This window comes from Delphinapterus leucas, chromosome 1 (assembly GCF_059928025.1).
Source record: "Delphinapterus leucas isolate spDelLeu-1000000601 "Yukka" chromosome 1, BTC_Dleu_Yukka2, whole genome shotgun sequence".
NCBI classification, from domain to species: domain Eukaryota; kingdom Metazoa; phylum Chordata; class Mammalia; order Artiodactyla; family Monodontidae; genus Delphinapterus; species Delphinapterus leucas.
Window position 1 is genome coordinate 78,923,655 of NC_143129.1, and position 25,777 is coordinate 78,949,431.

Below are 25,777 nucleotides of genomic sequence, written 5' to 3' on the forward strand. Positions count from 1 at the left end.
AGAAGGGGAAGTGGTTTGGTTTGGTTTCTGATCAAGGACGATTAAGTGTAAGGAGCTGCTTGCTGCCCCTCCCCTTTGTGGCCCATCTTCTCTGTGGCTGCCTATTATGTGAGCAGCGCCAGGGCCTGGTGGCCTCAGGGACACGCTGAGGCCACCAGCGTGTGGCTCAGACTCCCAGGGTCTCAGCTTCCACACTGACAGGTGTGATAAACCAAATGAGGAATCCAGGTCCATCTCCCCGCAGGCGTGAGTGGACCAGGCCCCACCCAGCACAGGGTGAGGGCACCTGGCCTGGAAAAGGGGTTGGAAAGATAGGCCCATCTTCATTGTCACCAGGGGCTGAGGGGCCACACAAAGAGCACTGGCCTTGGAGTCAGGCAGACATAGGTTTGGGGTCTAGGTCAGCCTCTTAACTCAGGTGTCTTAGATCACTATCTTCACCAATATGAGCCTCTGTGACCTCACTTGTAAACAGGTGAAAACACTTTCCTTGCAGTGCCATTATGAGAAAGAATATCCTGTTTGTCAAGCACATGGTGGAGGGTCCATAAACGGTTGTCGTTATCATGAGCTAATTTTTTTTTTTAAGATGTTGGGGGTAGGAGTTTATTAATTAATTAATTTATTTTTGCTGTGTTGGGTCTTCGTTTCTGTGCGAGGGCTATCTCTAGTTGTGGCAAGCGGGGGCCACTCTTCATCACAGCCTCTCTTGTTGCGGAGCACAGGCTCCAGACGCGCAGGCTCAGTAGTTGTGGCTCACGGGCCTAGTTGCTCTGCGGCATGTGGGATCCTCCCAGACCAGGGCTCGAACCCGTGTCCCCTGCATTAGCAGGCAGATTCTCAACCACTGCGCCACCAGGGAAGCCCTATTAGCTAATTTTAATAGACCACCTTGACCAAAAGGGGATGGTGGCCTTCTAGGTAACCAGTGGGGCCGGTGGAGTAGCTCTTTGCTGTCCGCAGATTTTGTTACCCAATTAGTACCGGGATCCTCCCAGACCAGGGCTCAAACCCGTGTCCCCTGCATTAGCAGGCAGATTCTCAACCACTGCATCACCAGGGAAGCCCTATTAGCTAATTTTAATAGACCACCTTGACCAAAAGGGGATGGTGGCCTTCTAGGTAACCAGTAGGGCCGGGGGTGTAGCTCTTTGCTGTCCACAGATTTTGTTACCCAATTAGTACCCACAGTAACATGTTGCTATAGAATCTCACCTCCTGCCCTGTGGTCTCCAGCACAGAGACCGTCAGAGCTGGCTGCACAGCAGGAGAAACTGAGGACCTTACACTCATGTAAACAGACACCCACTTTTGTGATTCAGAGGGCCTGGGGGTGGAGCCTGGGCTGCCTCTAATCCCTGGACCCATCCATGGACATGATCCACTGAAGTTCGCCAAGGCCTGAAGTCCGAGGCCCCAGAACACCCACCTCATCATAGAAACAATCACGGTCCACAGTCACCCTCAGGGTCCATTACCACCACCTTCCTCAGAAGCATCTCAGTCCACATCAGACTGATCTGGAATCCCTGCTCGGTTGTGGTGACTCCAGTGTACACCCGTGTATACCTGCGCTCTGCAGGGCAAACATGCTGCCCACACAAGCGGGTGTGCCCACTCTGGCCTCCTCTACCTTTCCCTCCTCTCTTCGTCTATGGTTGGGCACAGACTCCAGAATGTCCCACTTACACCATTCATCATTGCAAAACCCTCATTGTGCAGCACAGGCATTTAAAAACCAAAATAGAATTCAACTGTCCTCCCAGTAAATTTCATTCTTTAAAACATCATAATGAAATATTACAATGGACTTGTGGTTGCCAAGGGGGTAGGGGTGGGGGAGGGAAGGATTGGGAGTTTGGGATAAGAAGATGCAAATTTTTTTTTTTTTTTTGGCCGTGCAGCATGGCTTGTCGGATCTTAGTTCCCCAACCAGGGATCGCACCTGGGCCCACAGCAGTGAAAGCACCAAGTCCTAACCGCTGGACCGCCAGGGAATTCCCAGATGCAAACTATATAGAATGGGTAAACAACAAGGTCCTACTGTATAGCACAGGGAGCTGTATTCAATGCCCTGTGATAACCCATAATGGAAAATAATATGAGAAAGAATGTATATATGTATAACTAAATCACTTTGCTCTACAGTAGAAATTAACACAACGTTGTAAATCAACTATACTTCAATAAAATAAATTTTAAAGAAAGAAAATAGTAGGCTATTTTCTTTGTGGACATTGGGCAGCTTTACTAAGCAACTTGAAGTTACCTTAGAAGAAATATCCTAACTGAATATTGCATACTCCCATAGTATGAGTGTTTCCAGATTTTACTGAAAAACTTCATTGTATTCATGTTTTGGATGGTCACGGAAAACTGCTGGTATGAAATAAGACGTGGCTGAGGTTGTTCTGTTGTTTTTAAGTAACACACGTCAGCAAGAAGACAGAACTTTCACAGAGAAAGGAGGCGTTGGCAGTATTTGAAGCATAGTGCAGGGCTCGCTCTCATGCTCAGGATTGTTTAAAGCGACAGGCCACTCAGGCAGCCCACCTGGTCACCACTCTGCCGGATGGGCTGCTGTGCCCCCAGCCCAGCCCTTGAACACTGCATGGACCAGTTTAAGGCCCTTCAACTGCAGGAAGGCACACAGTTCCCTGCCGCTGGCCTGTGCTTCTCACAGACATGGAGAAAGGTTTGGTCTCCTTATGCATTAATAAATAAGGAAAACCCTTTCCTTAGTGGCTGTTCCAGGAACTGAGTGTTCCTTGCCATCCTCTACAAGATTCACCATCTGCTCCCCCAAATTCTTCTGGAAAGAGCATCGTAAGCATGTCATCCTAACAGTGACACCGTGGAGAAGAGGGAGGCACCCTCTCCCATTTCCTGCCCCTTACCCCCACTCCTGCACCCTCCGTGGGGCCCACACAGCCAAGCCACCATAGGGACATCTGTTTCCTGTGTCACTTTCTGCAAGACAGGGACCAACCTTAAATGAGACAGTGGCATCCTCAAGGAGTCGATGGGCCCTGTAGGTGTGGTCGTGAGGCTTTCCTCTGATTGCCCAGGCGGCCGGGGGTGGGGTGGGGTCACACAGCAGGGCCTCACACTTCAGCTTTTGGTCTGAGTTACACAATTTCCAGGTTTCCATGCAGTTTCCTCCTCCCCAGCCCTGAACTGTTTACACAGCAACTCTTATCCACAGAGCATCCACACGATGACTTTCCTCTGTTTGGAAGATATGGGATGGCTGTGTCCCAAGTTTTTCCTATTGAGGACCCTTTTCAATAGGGGACAGATGCAGCCTATCTGATGATCAAGAAGTACAAGGTTGCCTTTGTGATTCCGTTAACGCGCCTGTCCAGTAAACAGCCTTCTGATGAATAATGGCCCTTCCTTTTCCTTCCCCACAGGTTCATCGCCCGATAGTGATGTAAACGTGGCAGAAGCAACCACGCCCCTTCCAGAAACCCCAGGGCTCATTTGGGGAAATACTTTCATCATTAAAGTCTTTGAGAGATTGCTACTTATTTCTTAAACGTACCTGATTTTTTTCCCAGAGGTAACTTAATCCTGCATTAAGGAGAAGCTCACCCCAAAATGGTCCTCCTTCATTTTAAACCCATCTTTCCTTACCCCTTTCCCCCATAATCATTCAAGTCTTTCCTTGAAATGACCCAGGTGCCAAAGCATAAATGACCTCTCAAGCATAGTTTTAGAGCTTATTTATTTCAAACATTTACAATTTTCACTTTAAAAGCAACGTAGCTGGTAAAAAGAGAAGACATTGAAAAACATCATACTGACCCTTTGCCCCATATACAGACGTCATCAGCCTTTGGTATTTGCTTTCAGATAATTAAGTAAAAAAATAAAAACAAAAACTTAAAACTATTATTTCTCTCCAGAAAAAAACAATGTAAAGTTGAGGTATTCTATTTAACGGATGTGTGATCTCCATCCAAATACGGTTTCTCTATTAATTAACAGCCTTGCTACATGCTGTTCCAATCCTTTCCTTCTGAAGTAGATCTGCATTTGAGCATATGTTCATACAACTGACAATGTTCCTTAATAATCATTAAGGTTGCCATAGAAACTCACTGGCGCTGGGGCCAGGCTACACCAAGGACACGATGCTGGAAGGACCTTTCGGGGATGCTCAGGAGTGTCTGGCACAGAAGCTGAGCCAGCTGGGCTCCCTTTCAGCAACAGCCTCACTGCCAACTGCTGCATGGAAGGCTGGGATCCAGGCTCCTGCTCCCAAGGACCACCAGTTGCCCCTGCTTCTCCAAATTAAGATAAATTTCTCACCAACTCCTCCCCGACTGGGTCAATCTTAAGTGCCTTTGATGAAGCGATACAGCTCAGCACTAAAGCAGCCAGCCAAGACATTCCTGAACATTCTGCACGAAACCCACAAACCATGACCACTCCCAGCCTGCCCTGCTCAGCTCTGTCCACCACCGGCTGGGCTCCCAATCCATTCCAGCATCAGATTCCACCCCTCGTAACGGTGTTTCCTTCCCTTGGGGGCAGCTGGGAAATAGCGGACACTCGGGGTGAGCCAAGAGCCTAGCCAACAAACTGCAAGGGCCAGGCTCCCTCAGGGCAAAGAGCTCTCAGAGTCACCAAGGGCTTTGTTGACACATTCAATGCTATACCTCCTTGACCTTTTTTTTTTCATTAATGCTACAAAAATTAATGACCACTTTAATTGAGACCTTGATCTAGCATATTTTCAACTTTTCCCACCCAGCAGGATAAGTTGCCCATCTTTAACAAAAATTGTCGCTGTGCTAATAACATTTCACATCTGGCCGTGTAGCAGATGGCTACAGATATTCGGTGAGTAGCATCACTGTTGAGGATAAAAGGCAGCACGTGTGCTGCAGAAACACAGGTAAGGATGACCTGTGGATTGAAACACACATTCACTGACCACAGATTCAAGGACAGAGAAAGCTTAGGGTGTATACCTGTGTACACTGAGCAAGGCCTACGACCCAGAGAAGACAAATATTTTTCCTTCATCTATACTAGCTTATAAAAAAAAAAGGGAAAAAAACCCTCTTCAATTAAAAAAAAACACAGTTCCGTTCCAATAATAATGAAAGCAATAACAATTTGGAGATCAAAGCTGCCTAGCTCTCAGCAATCATGAGCTATCTGGATTTCACATCTTCCACTAGCACCGCTCTGCCTGGCTCTGGTAATATTACACGTGGGTAAAACTTTGTCAGAGTTAAAGAACCGTGGGCACAGAATCACCCTATCTCGTGCAGATTCTCATTTTTTATATTTCCCTTTAACAGCATTTTTGCTGTTCTCAGTCAAGGAAAATTTAGAGAAAAACAAAACAAAACAAAACCACCTGCCTCACTTTTGTCAAGTTAAGATCAGTTGCCAGAAGCAGCAACAGGGTCTGAAATTTACAGCCAAAGCCAGCAATGAAAATCACTGCGTAGTCCAACATCCTAACAGTTTGAACCTGGCAAACGGTAAATAAAACACGGTCATTTCCATCCTTTCCCCACCTATCTGGTGCTGGTGGTTATTTTTCTAAAAGGGGAGACTACTAGAAAAGTTTTGTGGTCTGGTAAATTTTTAGTGGTGGTTACACGACTGATTTTAATCACAGCTTCATTCTGGGACATCCCAGAATACTTGAGGGTGCTTGTTTGGGTAACCACTAACATCACTGAATTTTCAAAGCCCAGACAGAAAAGTAAACTGAAGTGGTTACTGCAGTGTCACGGCTAGACATTTACTCGGTGCTTCAATACCAGCTGAACTGAATCACATTCAAGGAACTAACTAAAGAGAGGAAGGCAACAAGTTTAGGGTTGTTGTTTTTTTTTAATGATCCTCCTCTGATACCCAAGGGCTCATGGCTTTCAGGGGTGGGGATTTTCAGCTGACCTGCTGGGTAATCGTGGGAGGCTTGCTTCCCAGCACTGTGACACGGAGCTGGACACCGTTTCCTTCTCAGCCGCCTGGGGGAGTAGTAACAAGCTGCTTTTCCGCTAAATTAGAGAAGAGGCAGACTTTTTTTTTTCACTTTTTAAGGCAAAAACAAAATTTAGAATGAAACCAGAGTCTCTTCTCTAATAGGGCAAAATCTCCTTTTCTCCTCCTTTTCCACTTGACTCAGTTTTGTGCTAAACAAAGCTATTGTGCTTTTCCCCCATTATTTCTATACTGACACTCAGCTAATACTGGATCTTCCACCCTCTGAAGATAAAATAGTCAGCAGTTTTTTAAAGACCAAATTAAAATCCATTCTTGCCGGGTTCTTTTGTCTTTTTGCATAAATATTACCTTCCCTGGTTAGTCAGGCTCAGCTGAAACTAAAATAAACAAAGCTGGAATAAGGCAGCTTTGATTTCACCACTGGCAGAAGCCCTCCCTAATGCCAGTTCTTATTTTGGAGGGCCAGGGGAGGGGGAGAATGGAGAATGGTGGTTTGCAGAGGCCGCTGTCCCCCTCCGCAATGCTATGACAGACAAGCATGGAGACAGACCCTGTCCCCACCACTCCCCTCCTTCCCCAGGGCTTCTTTCCTGAAGTCCTGGGATCCAAAAAGGGACATGGAGCCGGTGCCGCTGCCTCTGGATTCAGCAAGCGCCTAGGACTATCATTCACATTTAGGAAAATGCTAACGAGGAACTGATTATAATCCCATTTCAAACCATCAGGCCCTGAGATACAATCACCCCCCTCTCAGCTGTTCAGTGAAGAAAAGCAGGTGAGACTTTTCCCCCAGCCACGGTGGTTTAAGAAAAGCCAATCTCAGGCCTAGAAAAACTGAAGTGAGAAGGCACTTGGGCTTCAAGAAGCTTAGAAGATGAAACTGTGCGGTGGGCCAAGAGATAAGCGACTCAGGGAGTCTTTGGCTGGACATTCATCCCACCCGCCTGAGGGTGCAGCTCCTGGAGGTGGGTCGGGGTGCGCGGGCGGCCAGCAACTTGTCCACACCAAGCCCAGGGGGGAGTCTGAGGTCTGTGCAGCCACCCGGCTCTGCCCACCTGCGTGTCCGGTAGAGTCTTGACACCCCTCTCTTCACGGGGGCCTGAGTTCACTCTAAGCCCTGTAAGCAGGGCACTGGGGGAAGAGTGGTTCAAAAACTCAACCACCTCTTCCTTCTGAACAGACGCAGCAAACCGTTTTTTCACCCAGCACAGAACTTTCTGCGAGGCCCTTCTGTAGAGGCGAAGCCAGAGGCCCCGAGCACCCGAGATGAGCTGGCATGGCAGCGAGGAGCGTCTTTCGCTAAGCCAGTTTGTGCTTCAGCATCCACACAGTCCAGGGGGCCTGACACCGCAGGCTGCCAGGTGCCACCCGGCCAGCCAGCTATCTGGGGAAGAAGTAGTCTCTGTTGCTGACGTCATAAGGTCTCTGAGGGCCACTGGCATCTGGTCGGCTAGTCCTCGAGGTGTTGTCAGACCCAAGGCTGCTGGGGGACACCGGCGGGGAGATGAGGGGCACAAGCACTGGGGTGGGCTTGGGCCTCTCAGGGACCAGCTGTCCCAAAGAATACGGTGGGTGCACGCTCGTCTTGCCTTCTTTCAGAGCCTGCAGCTTCCCCGTCTTCTTGAACCTTCACACAGACACACAAAGACAAACCACGCAAATGTTGAGTTCCCTCTGTGATAAACCCGCAAGAAAAACACCAACAGCTGGCAGCCCTGGTGGCCTGGCACTCCTGGGTTTCAGCTCCAAGAAGTGATAACTATTTATTCATTGGCTGTTTATTGTTACCAGGAGTTACACAATCCTCTGAAGAGTCATCAAAAATATCCCAAGAGGGCTTCCCTGGTGGTGCAGTGGTTAAGAATCCACCTGCCAATGCAGGGGACACGGGTTCAAGCCCTGGTCCAGGTAGATCCCACATACCGTGGAGCAACTAAGCCTGTGTGCCACAACTACTGAGCCTGCACTCTACAGCCCGCAAGCCACAACTACTGAGCCCACGTGCCACAAATACTGACGTCCACATGCCTAGAGCCCGTGCTCCACAACAAGAGAAGCCACCACAGTGACAAGCCTGCGCACCTCATCAAAGAGTAGTCCCTGCTCGCTGCAACTAGAGAAAGCCCGCGCACAGCAACGAAGACCAACGCAGCCAAAATAAATAAATAAATAAAATACCCCAAGGGAATAGGTATGTGTTGTGGGTCCAGTTTACCAATGGGGAAACTGAGGCTTTGAGAGTGTGGCTTTGAGTGCCCCTTTATAGCACCGAGAATTTAGTTTGTCCTGCTCCAGAGGCTACCCAGAGGGGCCCCTCAGTCAAATTAACACTGGCTAGAGGTAGAGAATTGGCAGCTGCCTTTAATGGCAGGGAAAAGGCTGTACTGCTCCCTCAGCAGTCCTCCTGCTCCTCTTGCTTCCAATATTCCCGGCGTCCCCAATTCTCCTTACACCTCTGGGTCCCCTCACACCATGCTGGCACGTTCTCACAGACTCGGCCGTGGGCACCACTTGGGCACAAGTGACTCATCTGACAGGAAAGTCAATGTTAAACAGGAAGGAGATAGACATCTCTCTGATCATAGCTTCGTTCACCCTGCTCCATTCTGGGCCCAAAGCCAGGGCTCAGTAACTGAGAAAAGTCACTTGACAGCCCAGAGAAAGATGAGATGGTGATAGCAATCTTCAAAGGTACAGTCAGGTCTCCTCCCTGAAGGGGCCCTTCTGTCGGGTGGGGCAGCTCTTCTCCCCCTCCTGCTTCCCACTTTGTCGCCTATTAACTTATTGCCCACTGACCTCAAAGTGGGAGCAAGGTGGTCTCCCTCAGTTCTACCAAATGTCAGCTACTCCAGGAGGGGCTGGGAGGGAAGAGGGGAAACCAATGTCAAAAACAAGGTTTGGGGATTTTCCTTAGGTTTCTTTTTATATCGACAGGCTACTCCTGTCCTTGTTATGATAAATAATTGATAGTTGGCTCCAAATCTGCCATTGGCTCTTAGCCTGTTATCCAAATGGAATAAACAATCTGCAGAATGTGACTTAGGCTTCACCATTCAGGCACTGCACAGGAAGGGAACACAGCAGGGGTGCTTACTGGAGCTACGCTGGGTCCCTGGGTGGAATCCTTCTCCCTCATGAGAGAACTGAGGATAGAGTCATTATGCTCTGGATTTCAAAATATTCAGATCCTCTGACCCAAGAATTCCACTTCTGGGAATATACCCTCAGGAAAGAGCATAGCTATGGAAAAAGCTTTATGCACAAAGATGTTCAACACAGTGTTATTTACAAAAGCAAAACAACAACCCAAATGCCCAATAGGAGGTTGGTTAAGTGATCTTGGGTATTATAGCCACCTAATGGAGGAGTGATGAAAGTGAGGTTTACAAAGAATTTGTAACAATGGGAAGAAGTGCTTATGTTATATAACTGGTACTAAATTTAAAAGGCAGGATTCAGAGCTGTAGAGACAGAATAATCATGGCTACATAAAAACAAACAAGAAACTATGCAGAGGAAAAAGACTCAGAGGAAATTCATCTAAATATAAAGTGTTCATGAGCTGGGTGTCAATTGCACGGGTATCTTCACTTTGTGGAAATTCATGGCACTGTACACTTATGACATCTGCACTTTCTTATGTTTGTTAGCCTTCGATCACATTTACATTTTAAAAATTAACGGTGGCTGTCTTTGCATAATGTGTCATTTTTCTCCCTTCTTCCTATTTGTCAGTATTTAGCAAATTACCAATTTTTAGCAATCATGTATCACAATTTTTTTTAAGTCTCTATTGATGTTACCTAACCAATATGGAAAGCAGTCTCTGTCCTCAGTTTTTTTCCAAAGCAATTGGATGGGTAACTGAGAAAGATGAGCTTTCCTTCTTTTGAAAAATTTTGAGGAGTAAATGAGATTTTTTGGCAAATCACTAAGCTCAGAGGGGCCTTTGAAACCCCAGGGCCTGGGGTATATCCACATTTGGCACTGCCCTGCCCTGGGCATGGGTCTGAGCAGGGCTTGGGGGCTGGAGAGGGTGCAGGGCGGGTAGAAGGAACAAAGAGCTGAGCTGTCAGACTTCATTTGCACCTCAGCCGCCACCTTTTACCTATTTTACATACTTGGGCTTCGTAATGTTTTGCTTAAAGAAAAGGTTCTGCAGCTAAAAGAAATCTTTAAAAAACACTTATAGGGCTTCCCTGGTGGCGCAGTGGTTGAGAGTCCGCCTACCGATGCAGGGGACAGGGGTTCGTGCCCCGGTCCAGGAAGATCCCACATGCCGTGGAGTGGCTGGTCCCGTGAGCCATGGCCGCTGAGCCTGCGTGTCCAGAGCCTGTGCTCCACAATGGGAGAGGCCACAACAGTGAGAGGGCCGCGTACCGCAAAAAAAGAAAAAAAAAAACCACTTATAATATCCCTTAACCATAGAAGTGGAAGAGTGTGATTTTAAAATATTGAAATGAGGGACTTCCCTGGCGGTCCAGTGGTTAAGACTCTGCGCTTCCACTGCAGGGGGCACAGAACTGAGATCCCGCATGCCCCGTGATGCGGCCAAAAAAAAAAATTGAAATGAGACAATACATTCAATACAAAATGATTTAAATCATAGACATACATATAGGAAGTCCTCACCTAATAGCGTTAGCCATTCTAGATAAATGTGCAGAAAAGTAATTCTCTGCTATGAGAATCCTATTTTCTCAGTGCCTGATAGCATAAAATAAAGAGAGAGAAGCAGTGGGGCACAGGAAGTAGGGTGGGGAGAATTGGCCCCTGTAAGTTATAACATCCACTTAAGAAGATGGCACACCTTCTTCAACAGCACACTTAAATTTTAAAAAATTGTCACTGATGTTGCTGGAAAAATATTTAGGAAAATACTATGCTTTGCTTGAGACACAAAATAAATGTACTAAAAATAAAAAGATGGTGTCACAGGTGGGTGGGCTTTACTTCCTCCACCTGCCTCTCATTCTGTCCACTGTAATCTGGCCACCCCAACTGTACAGTGGCCCAACCATTTTGGCACCCCAGGCTCCCACATCATCTCTACATTTATACTCTTGTCTTGACACGGGGGACTTTGAGAGTAGGAGTTTTTCATTACTTGAAATAACTGGCCTCTTTCCAAATAAATTTGCCTTATATGAGAGAAAATGGAAACTCACCAGGCTAGGAAATAAATTACTGATATGTTCTCTGCACAAGGCACTGTGCCTTCGGGGACTCTGGTTGTGTAGCAACCAGCCAGTATACAAACACCATCAGCACATTAGCAAACTAAGTCTGTGATGAGCGCTGTGGCCAATTCCCAGCCTAACGCTTCTCTCTTAGCGGTTAACAGCACACTAAGATGGCGCTGCTTGTTTGCAGGGCCACTGGCCAACACTGGACTGATAGGACCAACTGGGCCCACCTCTTAGCTGACAGCAGGCTGGTGCAGTGGGCAGGGACTCTCAGGACACAAGTTCTAGGCCTGTCTCTGCTAATTAATAAGTTGTGTGTCCTTGGGCAAGTCATTTACCTTTCAGGGCTGTTCTCTCATTTGTAAAATTAAAGAGTTTGACTAAATGACCCGTAAGGCCGTATCCAAAAAGCACAAGCTTTGGGTTTGAATCTTGGCCTTATCCTTACTAGCTGTAATCACTCCACCTCTTTCAGCTTTCATTTCCTCATCTGTCAAGTGGAAATCACGATATTTACTCTATAGGGTCTGTGGTAGGTTATAAGAAAGGCCTTTTGAAGCCCTAATGATATAGAAATAGAAAGAGAACACAGAAGTATGTGTCTGAGGTGAGGCAAGGGATCCCTTAGAAGGCAGCAGGAAGACCTCGGAAAGTTGCCATGGCCCCTCTCTGACCCAAAGGTGTAAAAGACAGTGAGTTCTTGGTTCCTCCAAGGAGTTACCTCCACTCTTGAGGAACCTTATCTTCCGCACACCCTTTGGACAGCATGCTCACTAGTTCATTGGAAAATCAAAGCAAAACAACCCGAACACAGCTTGAGTTGTCATCTTCCAACACAGACCACCTTGGTGGGCGAGCTATTTCAGGGTCACTGTGAGAATCCAATGAGCTGTAACATGTGGAAAAGCTCTCTGCCAAGGTCTTACCCCTCCTTCCCAAGCACCCTCAAAGACCACCTCTCACAACCACCAGGTAGAGTCCTTGAAAGTTACACACAAGGGAAGAGACAGGAAAAACACAGTGAAGTTTCTCCTCTACTTATATTATTGTAATGAACCACCATCCAAAGTCAGAGCCCAGCCTGATTTCCGTTAGGGCTTCAGCATATGCAAAATTACCAGTTCCTGCAGTAAAATCATGAACATAGCAAGTTTTCTTTATTGCCCATTCATTGGGAGCACTGTTACGTGATCTCTCCGCAAGCTTGGGAACCAATGACAAAACCAATGACCGAATGGAGAGAGAGATTCGGATGAAATGGGCATGGGCGTTACAGTGACCAGGGCGCCAACCAAGCCCTCACCTGTGGTGTTTTCTCACCATGACCAGACGAGGGCACTAGGACAGGGCATTTAAAGGTGATCCACTAGGTCTGCTTATTTGGAGACATGGAATATTCCCAAGAATGTCTAGCCAGGCACTTCAGAGTTACCTGTGCACATATCCCTGGTGTGGTGTTTCTCTCGTGGTATTTTACTGATTTTAGTACGTGGCTCTTGGAGGAGAGGGAGGGTCATATTCGTACCGCAATCCCAGAGCCTAAGGGGTTTCTTCAGTGTCTAACACACACTTCTCCCTCTGGTGTTCACAGCCAGGTTTTCCTGCTTCTTCTCCTCCCTGTCAGGCCACTCCTTCTCAGCCCCTTTCTCATCGCCTCCTCTACACAATTTTTCAATTGTATTCCACAGGTTACGTTGTTGGCCCCATCCTCTCCCGTGGCCCCAACTACCACCTGCCTGCTGCCAATGATCTGAATTACCTCCAAAACTTGTTCACTTGGAGTTTCCCCAGTGGCGCCAACATGTAATCGTCGCTTTTCACTCAGTTGTTCTACCTCCAGTGTTTTCCATTCTTCATGGACGACACCCACCATCTGCCCAATTGCTTAAGCCAGAAACTTGAGGGTCAGACTTGACTCCTCCCTCTCTTCCATTCTTCTCTTCTGAGCTGTCATCAAATCTTGTCAATTCTACCTTTAAAATATACCTTGAATCCATTCATGGCTCTCCAACCCATTGCCAGCATCCTAGCCCTGGCAAAGCTAGATCAGAAACATGAGAACACCACAGGACCACCTCCCGGGCCCATCTCACCTCAGGACAATGCCAATACAGAGGAGCGTCCCGAAGGCCAGGCTTCCTCCAGCCACCAGGAAGGTGGGCAGTGGTACCGAAGTAGAATCTTGCACTAGAAAAAAAAAAAAAAAAGGAAGAGAAAGAAGAGGAGGAGGAGGAAGAGAGGAGCAGAGGAAAGAAGGGGAAAAAACCACTCAGCAGGTGCTGTCGAAACCTCAGCAGAACCTCACCCCGTAGGAGGAAACAGCTCTGCGTTAAGCGGCAGGCCACTTGACGAGCTTGCCAGTTTTCTGGCCAAAGCCACCTCTACAGGAGTCACCCCCAGCACAACCTGACAGACCCCAGGATTCCACCACTTGGCAAGAGATACACCTCAAGCTCAGAGCTTCTGAGCGCCTGCGGCCAGCCACAGACTCCCACTCACTTTCAAAGTGGCTTTTCTAGTGGCATTCAGCCTGCCCCACAAGGCACAGAGGGAGTGCCAGAAACAGAGGCTTGGGGGACCTCATTGACGGCAGCGCCACCGAGGAAAATGTCACGGAGGCTCAGGTGCTTTAAATCAGGTGTTCAGGTGCAGTTTTCCCCAGTGGGGTGTCACCTCTTGCCTGTCTCCCCACTTGGTACTCAAGCCCCAGCCATATGAACTCCATTCCATCTTCCTCATGCCATGTTCCCTCTTCCCCCAGAGCTCTTCCCACATGTCCTCTTCTCCCCCAGAACGCTCGTCCACCTTCACTGCAACTCTTTGCTGTCCAGTTCCTCCTGGACCTTTGAGTCTCACATGAGGTGATGTCATTTCCTTTGAGAAGTGACCCTGCTCCAAGCTGGCTACGTGCCCTTCCTGGTTACTCCACCCCCTCCAGTCTGAGCTCCCTGAAAGCCGGGACCACATGTGTCTTTTTCCCAACTGCTCCCAACGGCTCATGTGGTGCCTTGAATGAAGCAGGCTCACCAATATTTCATTGAATGAATAAAAGAACAAACTAGCTTTACGGGCTCCCCTGGTGGCGCAGTGGTTGAGAGTCCGCCTGCCGATGCAGGGGACGCGGGTTCGTGCCCCGGTCTGGGAAGATCCCACATGCCGCGGAGCGGCTGGGCCCGTGAGCCATGGCTGCTGGGCCGCTCCGCAACGGGAGAGGCCACGACAGTGAGAGGCCCGCGTACCGCAAAAAAAAAAAAAAAAAAAGAAAGAAAAAAACTAGCTTCACAAGCAGCCACGTCCTCCTACAGAAAGCTCCTTCCCATGGCTGCCAGAGAGAGACCCTGGACTAGACAGAGAGTACATCTGTCTACCATCACTCTCTCCTGCCGGCAACGCAGACACTTGCAGTCTCATGGGCTTGGGATTCAGGCCCTTCCGCCCCAAACAGTACCCAGTGCGGATGAAGATGTCACCTACCAGTCATCACTTCGAGTGCCCAGTGGATGCAGGCTTTGCCTTGAGCCCCAGCTGGTAGTGGGCACTGACCACAAGGACAGGTCTCTCCTAGTATGTCCTACGTCTCTTGGCAGAGACAGCCATTTCATGTATGCTTGGCTGACTCGTTTACTAATATTTCATCACCTTTTGTATTTGTTCCTTCATTAATTCAACAAATATTTATTGAGTGTCTATCGTGTGCCAGGCTTTGTTCTAAGCCTTGGGGATACAGAGAATTGGATGACAGAAAGGCTCCTGGCTTCCTGGATCTTACATTCTAATCAAGGGAGACAGACAAATACGTATGTAATATGACGTCAGCTGTGACAAGGGCAATGATGGAAAACAAAGCACAGGAAAGGAAGAGTGACAGCAGGGGGTTCTGTCAGATTGGCTGGTGGGGAAAGGCCTCCCTGAGGAGGGGGCATTTGAGCAGAGGCCTGGATGAAGGGGCTGGCCAAGGCAGAGCAAGCAGCAGACACGAAGGCCATGAGGTAGAGCATGTGTGGAAGAGCGAGCGAGAGGGAGAAAGGAGGAGGCGAGGTCTAAAGATTGGGGGCCTGACCCCATGGAGACTAGGGCCTTTCTTAGGTCTTTGGCTTTTACTCCAGGAGAGAAGATGGTGTTGAGCCAAGGAGAGCTTGGATTTGTGTTTTAAGAATCATTCTGGGAACTTCCCTGGTGGCGCAGTGGTTAAGAATCCGCCTGCCAATGCAGGGGACATGGGTTCGAGCTCTGGTCCGGGAAGATCCCACATGCCGCGGAGCAACTAAGCCTGTGCGCCACAACTACTGAAGCCCACGCACCGCAACGAAGAGTAGCCCCCACTCACCGCAACTAGAGAAAGCCCGCGCGCAGCAATGAAGACCCAACGCAGCCAAAAATAAATAATAAATTAAATAAATAAATTTTTAAAAAAAAAGAATCATTCTGGCTGGTGGCTGGAAAAGAGTCTATTGGTGATTAAGACTAAAAGCCAGCAGACCAGCAGACAGCCCCTAAATTCCTACAGGAGGAAAGACAGCAGTGGCTGGACCGGGTGTTGGCAGTGGAGGAGGTGAGAAGTGGTCAGCTCCTGGACATGCCTCGAGATACAACTGGCAGGACCTGCTGAGGGACTGGACATGGGATGAGGGATAGAAGAGGAAGCATGTCTAATTCCCTGGCTCCAGCAACCCAGAAGATGTGGTGTCAGTTCCTGAGATGAGGAAGAAGGATAAGAACAGATTTGGGTTGAAGAGGCGAGGAGGCATCAAGCATTCTCTTTTAGGCACATTCAGTTTGAGATTTTTAGTAGGTATCCAGGTGGACACGTCACCTAGGCAGTTGGATACACGAGTCTGGATCTTAGTGGAAAGGTCAGAGATGGCGCTAGAAGTTTGGGAGTCATGAGCCCCTAGATGGTCTTTAAAGACATGGGGCTGAATGAGATAGATCATCAGTGAGAGCAGATGGAGAAGACTCCAAGGTCCTTCCTCCACAGCAGCCCCTGAACTGCTGCCCCAACCTCCTGCCATCCCACCCATATCATTTAAGGCTCATTTCAAATGGCACCTCCTCCGTGAACTTTCTCTGATTCCCCCAATGGACATGTTCTCTCAAGTCTCTAAATCCCACTTTGCTTTATCTATGGCTCTCTTTTGGCCAGTCTCACACTCTGCTCTCTGTTAGTTACTACTTTACTCTTTACCAGAGCCTGCCCCCGGATGGTAGTCTCCTGGAGAGCAGGGATGCGTTCAATTCCCTCTGAGTTCCCAGCTGTGCAGGCAGAGCTTAGCCTCAGGTGTTTAGTAGGTCCCCCCAGGTGCACTGCACTAGGTAGGGCTTTGCAACTGGGATGACAGAGCATGGGCGTCCAGCATCAGGTGCGGCAGGAATCTGCCCAGGTAAAGGTAAGGAGGCCAAGGCCTTCCTCAGAAAGCCCAAGAGCCATCAGATGGATCTACTCAGCTACTGAGCCTCCAGAGTCTGGACCCCATGAGTCCCATACATATAGTAAAAAAGCACAGGACCTGGGATCTTTCTTTTTTCTTTCTTTTTTTGGCTGGGATCTTTCTTGATGAGAATGTTACTAAGTTTTCCTGGTCTCACAGGTATAGGGAATCAGAACCATTGAAATCAAGGGTTTCCGAAGCAAAGATTTATTCCATTCCTCAAAGCGTATTCCATTTCAGACTCCAATAATTTTGTTGGTAGCACATTCATTTGTATTCTGGGCCAATTGTGAAGTATTTTACTGACTTATCCCATCCTTCTTATGGTCTCTTCACTATATCATAGCTAACAATATCAAACTTGGAGGTATAAGGTAACAAAAAAGAATATTTCTGGCATTGATCCTTTTCATTAAGCAGACTGGTCCTCTGCCAATATTTCCAAAAACAAAAGGACTTTCTGCAGAGACAAGTTCTTTTGCATCCCGTAGGCCATAGAAATACAAAAATATCCAGTCCTTACCTGGGAGGCTTGTTGCATTTGCAGAATCTTTGGAGAAAATATTTTCATTATCTTCATTAGTAGTAGGTGCCTAAAAGAGATATTCCTGACTGTAACCCTGTTTCTGCAGATTTCACCATCATTCAGGACCCAGCTCAGGTGCCACCTCCTCCTTAGCCCCCTGCCTGATCCACCCAAGGCATTCCTTTCTCTATCTCATGGACCTCTCCATCTCTGACCTGTCAATCTCAACTTTTGCACTATTATTTGTATCTAACAGCTTGCCTACTCAAGGTGGGGATTTCTTCCCATCTGCCTCTCTACCAGGAGCTTAAGGGCACAGCACCTTCCACAGAGGAGAATCAATAGATACCCCGAAGCAGCAGTTGTATTACGGGTCCGGTCCCAGGGTGTGGATACCACCACTTACTAGGAAAACCACAGGCTAGAACTTTGGATCCACCACTTACTAGCTATGTAACCCTGGGCAAGTTTCTTAACCCACGTGGGCATCACTTTTCCTCCCTTGTAGGCACAACCATCCTGACACCCAAATGTTGGTTATCCTAAGGATGAAATGAGTTAGCAAACGCCAGGCTCAGAGCCTAGCACGGCGTGGCAAGTTCTCAGTGTCAGTTCCCTCCACGCTCCAGCCCCACAGGCATGGGCTTCACCCTGGAGCTGCTTCCACTGGTGCCTGGACAGTCCTGCATCCAATATAGCCAAGGTGCAGGACCCTAGGCTCCTTCCCTGTGCTGTCCAGCTCCAGGAGTGGCTGAGCCTCCCAGCTTAGCATTTAGGGAATTAAGGACCAGGAGGGGAGTTGTAGTTGGATGGGAAATTGGATTACTCGAGGATTTGTTGAGCAGCTTCAGAAGTAATCCTCTTTCCAGAAAATTATGACACCAGGAGTCCACAGGGGAAGAGCTCAGAAAAACTGAATCTGAGTCACTGGCTAAGCTGTTAGTGGTGCCCAGAGGTTCAGAGATTAAACAGCAGGCACCAGACACAGAGCAGCTCAGTGAGCTAGGTCGGCACTGCTCCACACTTTCCATGGCCCACATCCCCGGGACGAGAACTACTCTTACCCTGCTTTACAGAGGTGTGAAAAGGACAGGCAAGTTGCCCATGGCCATGTTTCTAGTAAGTGGCAGAGCTGGGATTTAAACCAATTTCTGCCTGATGCCAGCCCACAACCCTTAACACTAGGTGACCCTTTGACAAGAACATGAGCTCACCTGTGTGCAGGGGGGCAGCTCAGTCTCAGCTGGAGAACTCTTGGATTCTGTGGATAGAAGAGTCATTATTAATGATTCATGGATGCTGAAAGTCCTATCTGATGGAATAAAATTCATCACAATGAACTTTATGCTGGAAACAAACAAATATCCAAACCTAGAGGACTAGCTATATAAATTATGATATAGCCACATATTGTAATAGTCTTTAAAAATATTTTAGAGGGCTTCCCTGGTGGCGCAGTGGTTGAGAGTACGCCTGCCGATGCAGGGGACACGGGTTCGTGCCCCGGTCCGGGAAGATCCCACATGCCGCGGAGCGGCTGGGCCCGTGAGCCATGGCCGCTGAGCCTGTGCGTCCGGAGCCTGTGCTCCACAGCGGGAGAGGCCACAACAGTGGGAGGCCCGTGTACCGCAAAAAAAAAAAAATTTTAGAAAACAGCTAAGAATATGCTATGTTTTATGAAAAATTCAAGACAAGAAAAAGGCCACAGAGTTTGATCCAGAGCTTCTAAAGAAACACATTTATATCATTTTTCATTATATGTTATATGATATATTGCAATATATATATTCACACAGAGGAAAAAAAGTTGGAAGGATGCACAGCACTAGATATAAACACCATTAACATTTTAATTTCCTTTATGCACATTTTTGCAATAAAAAATATTTATTTAAACAACAGATTCTAGGGACTTCCCTGGTGGTCCAGCGGTTAAGACTCCGTGCTCCTAATGCAGGCGTCCCCGGTTTGATCCCTGGTCAGGGAACTAGATCCCGCATGCCGCAACTAAGACCCGGCGCAGCCAAATAAATACATACTTTAAAAAAAATAAATATAAACAACAGATTCTCACCTGCCTGGGTGGGCTTAATACACTTTGCCCAAGAAGGGAGGGGGACTGGGCACCCTCCCAGGCCCCTCATCCTCCATGGGAACCACGTTTCTGCAGAAACCCACAAGGCTGCAGAAGGCCAAGTATCAAAGCGAGAGTGCTGACAGAAGGCCAGGCTCAGCGGCAAACGTGGGCCCGAGGGACCAGGCGCTGAACCCTGACAGGCAATGTGTGGAATGCTCTGGAGTTTAAAATATTTTCTTCTCAGTTCATCATTTTTCCATCAAGAAATTAAAAATACCACAGAACCGGTTTACACAAAGATGTCGAGCCTCCCTGAGCCAGGAGTAGAAGGGCTAGCAAGGGGTTGGAGGAGAGGGTGACCCTACTTCTGCTCAGGACAGAATTTCCAGAGGGAGTGTGACTTCCCAGGAGGGGAGAAAAACCACACACTAGCAGCAGTGGAAGGGACACGAGAGCATGTTCACCCTCCCCATTGTACAGAGAGGAAACAGAGGCCCAGAGAGGGAAAGCAACTTGTCCAAGGTCATACATCAAGTTAGCCCCAAATCAACCTAGGATAAATGGGAGGGACACAGTCTCTTATTCCTGTGTGTTCCTCCCAGACCAGCCTAGCAGAGAGCAGTTAGACTCATAGCAGGGGGTGACGGAAGGATTAAAGGAGAGGGAGGGGACACTAGAATGAAAGCTAAAACCGGGAGACAGGGGCAACGCTACATAGGAAATATGGCTGACCATGGATGGTCATTCAGTGCAGTGGTTCCCAAACCCAGACATGTTCAGCATCATTGGTGGCTTTTTAGGTCCCATCCTTGACCTATGGCCTCAGGATCTCCAGGATGGGATTCAGACATCAGGGTTTTGAAAAGGTTCCCCAAGCCCAGAGAGATGTTTCAGGAAGAAAGGGAGACCAGTATACTTTCAACCCTCAGCTCTGACCCCCCAACATGGTACGTGGTCCAGAAAAGGATGTTTAACCTTTGGTGGCTCAGATTTCCAGGGATAAAGTAGGAATTTTATCTCAAGTAACCCAGGAATGTTACCAGAATGGACAAAATTTTTCTAATGCATAGTAAGATTGTCTTACATAACAAGACTTTTTAAAAAGCTCCCTAGGGACTTCACTGGTGGCACGGTGGTTAAGAATCCACCTGCCGATGCAGGAGACATGGGTTCGATCCCTAGTCTGGGAAGATCCCACATGCCACGGAGCAACTAAGCCCGCGAGCCACAACTACGGAGCCCACATGCTGCAACTACTGAAGCCCGCACACCTAGAGCCCATGCCCCGCAACTAGAGAAGCCACTGCAATGAGAAGCCCACGCACCACAACGAAGAGTAGCCCCCACTCACCACAACTAGAGAAAGCCCGCACACAGCAACGAAGACCCAACACAGCTAAAAAGAATAAAAATTTAAAAAGAAAGAAATAAATAATTTTTTGTAAAAAGTTCCCTAGATGATGATGGGGACCCCTGATTCAGACCATTTGTCCCCTGAGATGGAACAACTTTTGCATCATTATTACTAATAATCATTTCCATTTTACAGATGAAAAAACTGGGGATCAGGGTGGGAAGAAATAAGTTAGGTTAATAATACTAACTGCATACTAATAGAATATTACTAGTATTTCTAGCACCGACCTTTGTGGAAGCTCACCCTACTCCAGTTCCAAGTGGTTCTTAGCCTATGTGATGGGGAAGCCTCACAGCAATATATGAGGCAGGTACTATTATCTCAGGTTTACAGAGACATGGAGGCTCAGGAAGGCTATAAAACATTAGCAACATCTGTGAGCACATTTTTTTTTTCTGTTTGGACAGAAGTATTTCATATTTCTCCTAAAGTATTTTATATTTCCCAATGCCTCCCTTCAGCTAGCATGCTGGGTGAAAGAGGGGAAGGAACCATCATTCACTGGTCCCTTGTGCCCCCGTGTGCCCCCCATGTGCCAGGAAGTTACAGGGGTAAGGATAGTGGTGGTGGTAACCAGACAAAACAGCAATAATAACAATGCCTAATATTTATTGAGCACTTACTATGTGCCAGGCACCATTCTACCTACTTTACATGAATTGACTCATTTAATTCTCACAACAGTACTCTGAGATTGGTACCATCTTTATCCCCACTTTACATATGGGGAGAATGAGGCACAGGGAGGTTAAATAGCTTGCCTGAAGTTTTGTAAGAAATAAGTGTTAAGGCTTTCTGACTCCAAGAATACTCTTTTTTTCCCCTTTGTTAAAAAAAAAAAAATCACCTCTAGATTGAACATTTCTCAAATTCAGGGACTGTATCTTACTCATCTTTGTAAACTCACTTCTTAACACAGGCCTGGCATCTTGCTGAAAAACTTTGTAGTTAGAAAAATATTAATTATGGAAAAAATCACTTGGAAAAAAAAGACTATTCGATACATTAACAGCAACACTGAGTGTGTCCCTTGTATTAATATTTCCAGATTGTAAGGTGTACTTTTATATTCATAACAAAGTGAGTGAATGAATGACCATACTCCAATAAGTGAAACTGATAAAGACCACCTGTGAGTTTTTTCCACACAAGTTTTTAAAACAAGAGACTTATTTCTGTTAATTTGAGAATGGATTTGGGTTTGCTTGCTTGGGTTTTGGAACAGATAAATCCAATATAAAAGATGGCAGAGGTCTTCATACACATGTGTAACCTTGGTCAAGACACTTAACCTCTTTTAGGCCTTGTTTCTTCACTTCTAAGCAAGGGGATAACTTCCTCCTGCACAGATCACCTGGGATCACAGGCTGAAAGGACCTAGCACTCGCGCGGCACACAATAATATCTGTTTAAAAACTGACCCAACTCTCAAAATTCAGAGCAGAGAATATAAAACATTTTCTAACACAATAATTTTCTTAAACCTAGATGACCTTGGGTATAGCGATAACATTTTATTTTATTTATTATTTTTTAATAAATGTATTTATTTATTTATATTTTTGGCTGCACTGGGTCTTCGTTGCCGCGTGTGGGCTTTCTCTAGTTGGGGAGAGCAGGAGCTGCTTGTCGTTGCGGTGGCTTCTCTTGTTGCAGAGCAAGGGCTCTAGGCACCGGGGGCTTCAGTAGTTGTGGCACGCAGGCTCAGTCGTTGTGGCTCGTGGGCTCTAGAGTGCAGGCTCAGTAGTTGTGGCGCACGGGCTTAGTTGCTCCGCGGCATGTGGGATCCTCCCGGACCAGGGCTCGAACCCGTGTTCCCCTGCATTGACAGGCGGATTCTTAACCACTGCGCCACCAGGGAAGTCCCACTAACACAATCTTTTTAAATTGTATATTATAACCAGTTAAGATATGGGCCACTGGGCTCCAGGGTTGGAGTACATAGAGGGAAAATAGGAGTGAGCTGAGAATAAGAAGAGGAAAAGGAAAGTAAAAGGAAGCCAGAGAGGGTCAGAGAGATGAGGACACAAGGGAAGAGGGAGAAACCACAAAGCCAGACATTCCCAGAGAGGGGTTGGGGGCAGGGACACAGGAACCCACAAGCTGAGCAGCACCTTCCACTCTGAGCTTCACACCTTCCCTCACAACGTGTAAACCACCAACCAGCAAGTTAATCACGGCTCCTCCATTCATGAAAAAAACAAAACAAAACAAAAAAACCTCACCAAGGAGCTGACAGTCTCCTGAGGAGAAAGAAGTACCCTCCAGCTGGGCCCCAACACCACCCAGAATGATCTGTGGAGAAGTCTATTGGTCTGAGGCCAAAGGAGAAAAAGACGGACAAGGCAGCGTGGATGTTTGCACGGTGTAAGGTTGCCAAAGTGTCTTCCTTCTGAGCTTAAGCCCTTGTTTCAGCCTCTCCTTTATGAAATAATGGTGATGGTCAATGGCAATAGCAACTTTTTACTTAACCATTTAACTTTATGTCCCTACTTTGCAAAATTAAAAGTTGGTGACCTTATTTGGTCCCCAAAATTCTTTTTGAAATTTTACAGAAATCCCAGGAAGCTCTGAGCTATCAGGGAGGGTGTGGGAGCAATATGCAGGCTTGTGATCTAGAAAGATGCCCGTAGCAGTGGCGTGGAGGACGGCCTGGTGCTCACACACCAGAGACAGAGATCAGTTTGGGGGGTCGTTATAAGAATTCTGTCGAGGGCTTCCCTGGTGGCACAGTGGTTAAGAATCCGCCTACCAATGCAGGGGACACGGGTTCGAGCCCTGGTCCAGGAAGACCCCACATGCCGCGGAGCAACTAAGCCCGTGTGCCACATCTACTGAGCCTGCATGCCACAACTACTGAAGCCCGCGCGCCTAGGGCATGTGCTCTGCAGCAAGAGAAGCCACCGCAATGAGAAGCCCTCACACCGCAACAAAGAGTAGCTCCCGCTCGCTGCAACTAGAGAAAGCCTGCACACAGCAACGGAGACCCAATGCAGCCAAAAATAAACTAACTTATTTATTTATTTATTTTTTTTTTTTTTTTTTAAAGAATTCTTTTGAGATGGGACAAGAACCTGAGCCAAGGAAGGGGGGTGTCTAGTCTGATGTCCTGGGGATGTCCCGGCTCAGGGAGCGGGCTGGGTGGTGGTGTCCTTCTCTGGACAAGGAATACAGGGAGGTTTGTGAGGGAGGGTGTGGGCCCCGCTCTGGGCAGAGTGGAGACAAGAATCCAGAGCTCCAAGGACAGGTGTGGCCTGAGACACATGTGAATGGCTGGCATTTGGTATACACTTACCACGTGCAGGGCTGGGTGCAAACGGCTGTCCATCTCGTTTAATCCTCACAACAACCCTGTGAGGGGGGTTTTTTGGTTTTTGGGGTGTTGAGGCAGGCCTGTTATTCCCATTTGACAACTAAGCACACCTGGGCTCCGTCGGGCACTTCCCTAAGGTCGCACTGTGCAGGAGTAGGGCCAGCAACCAGAGCCCAGTCCGCCTGTGCCCAGCAAGGACAATGCACAGAGTGGACGTGGAGAGGCCACGCCGTGGAAGGGGCACATGGAGACGCCGTGGAAAACAGCACGAGAGTGGAGGCAGGGGATGCACACTGACGGTTGAACGGGGCACAATCTCTTCAGAAACGTGTCCCCAAGTGCCCTTTAACCTGCACAATTTCCCCCTCGGGGGTGCCAAGGAAAGGAACACAGTGAACGCCCCCAAAATGGGACCGGAGGGTTTGAGGTGACAGTACGTGGCTTCAGGGATCGGGCCAGGGAGACCCATCTGCCCGGAGAGTCCGCAGCCCTGGCCTCTGGGCGCCCCAAAGGCCTTGCGGATGCAAACCTCTAGCACCTCCTCAACAGTGTGATTCCAAAGAATGGGTCCATGTCACTCGCTACCTGTCACAAGTGGTTCTAATTATTTTCCAGGTGTCAGTGAGCAGGGTGTGAGAGGGAGTTAAAGGGAGCAAGAAATAACCCTCTTATGCCTAATGGGCTTTTCCCTAGCACTTTGCCCCAAGCTCGCTGTGCAAAGGGTCCACAGACTTACTAGATGCCAGCCCTGCCAGTGCTACCGGAAAGGACAAATCTGGGAGAACTCCCACTCTGGGAAGAGCGGCTGACCAGCCACCTGTCAATGTATAAGCTCTTCTTCCTGCCCTGACATCAGGGTGACATCAGCCCTGACATGCAGGGACTCGATGAGTCTCGACAGCAGGTGCTGTCAGCAGTCACCTGGCCTTGCTGGCCGGAACAGGGGCCCCAGACTGGGTGACTCTGCGCCCGGCATTCACACAGGGCTGTGGCCACAGACTGTGTGCGGCCAGGCCTTGGCCTCAAGGGGGCAGCACTCACTGAAGTCCAGACTCCTCAATCCCCTCCCCCAGGCCTCTACCAGCCCCCCCTCCACCCCCACTCTCTGCAGGCCTTCCTGCAGGAGTAGCCTGCCTCCACCTGCCCCACTGGGACCTCCCACCCACACGTCTGTGCTCCAGCCCCACCAAAAGGCCCTGCCCTTGTTCACAGTCCGTGCCTTTGCACCTGCTGTTCCCGCTGCCTATAAGCCCCATTCTCTACCTGGGAAACTCTTATACATCCTCCAGGACATAACTCAAATGTCACCTCCTCCATGAAGCTTTTCCTGCTCTTTCTAAACTGCCCCAAGTATTGTCAGCTCCACAGCCTTATCAAGTACAATGGGATGCTCCCCCAGCCCCACAGCACATTCTATAATCACTGGGAAAGCTTTCGAAAATACCATTCCACATTCTAATTCAGTGAGTCCAGGATTGTATCCAGGGCAATTCTAGGATGCCCATAGCCCCACTCTCTTTATCCCAAGAACCAATCAACATGGCACTGCAAATTGCTAATCCTTCTACATTTGCAGTATGGGTTATTATTTCTAAAGAATGTTTTCTCACTAAATTCATAAAAATTCCCAAAGGGGACAAGATAGGTCATGTCATCTCCATTTTACAGATGACAAGACTGAGGCTTTGAGAGGTAAACTAACTTTACTAAGGTCATACAACATGATTCCCAGGTGCAATGTAGTTCCCTTGACCTCTGTGTCATATCCCCCACACCTAGGCAGGGGCATCCTATCTGTGTGAGCTTTGAGGGCTAGAGGCAGGTCCTTGGGGTTGGAAAGCCCATCGATGCAGTAT

The 25,777-nt window shown here is 48.1% G+C and overlaps 2 protein-coding genes across 8 annotated transcripts in view; one reads left to right on the forward strand and one right to left on the reverse strand.

Moving 5' to 3' along the window:
- SHE (Src homology 2 domain containing E) overlaps positions 1-3,554 on the forward strand; it is a 29,395-nt gene extending 25,841 nt beyond the window's left edge. The window contains exon 6 of the mRNA XM_089914572.1: positions 3,414-3,554. Coding sequence (XP_089770698.1) covers positions 3,414-3,429 — 16 coding nt within the window. The 3' untranslated portion in view covers positions 3,430-3,554. The remainder of the gene's footprint in view (positions 1-3,413) is intronic.
- Positions 3,555-3,710: 156 nt separating this feature from the next.
- Positions 3,711-25,777, reverse strand: part of IL6R (interleukin 6 receptor) — a 50,284-nt gene continuing 28,217 nt past the window's right edge. For 2 of the 7 annotated variants that reach the window (XM_089914579.1, XM_089914607.1), the window contains 4 exons: positions 18,329-18,375; positions 17,112-17,181; positions 13,253-13,346; positions 3,711-7,600 (listed from right to left, as the gene is read on the reverse strand). In XM_089914579.1, coding sequence (XP_089770705.1) covers positions 7,354-7,600; positions 13,253-13,346; positions 17,112-17,181; positions 18,329-18,375 — 458 coding nt within the window. In that variant the 3' untranslated portion in view covers positions 3,711-7,353. Of the gene's footprint in view, positions 7,601-8,769; positions 8,832-10,203; positions 10,307-12,918; positions 13,133-13,252; positions 13,347-17,111; positions 17,182-18,328; positions 18,376-25,777 lie in introns of all 7 variants that reach the window. The other 5 variants (XM_089914591.1, XM_089914584.1, XR_016393766.1 and 2 more) reach the window with 5 other exon arrangements.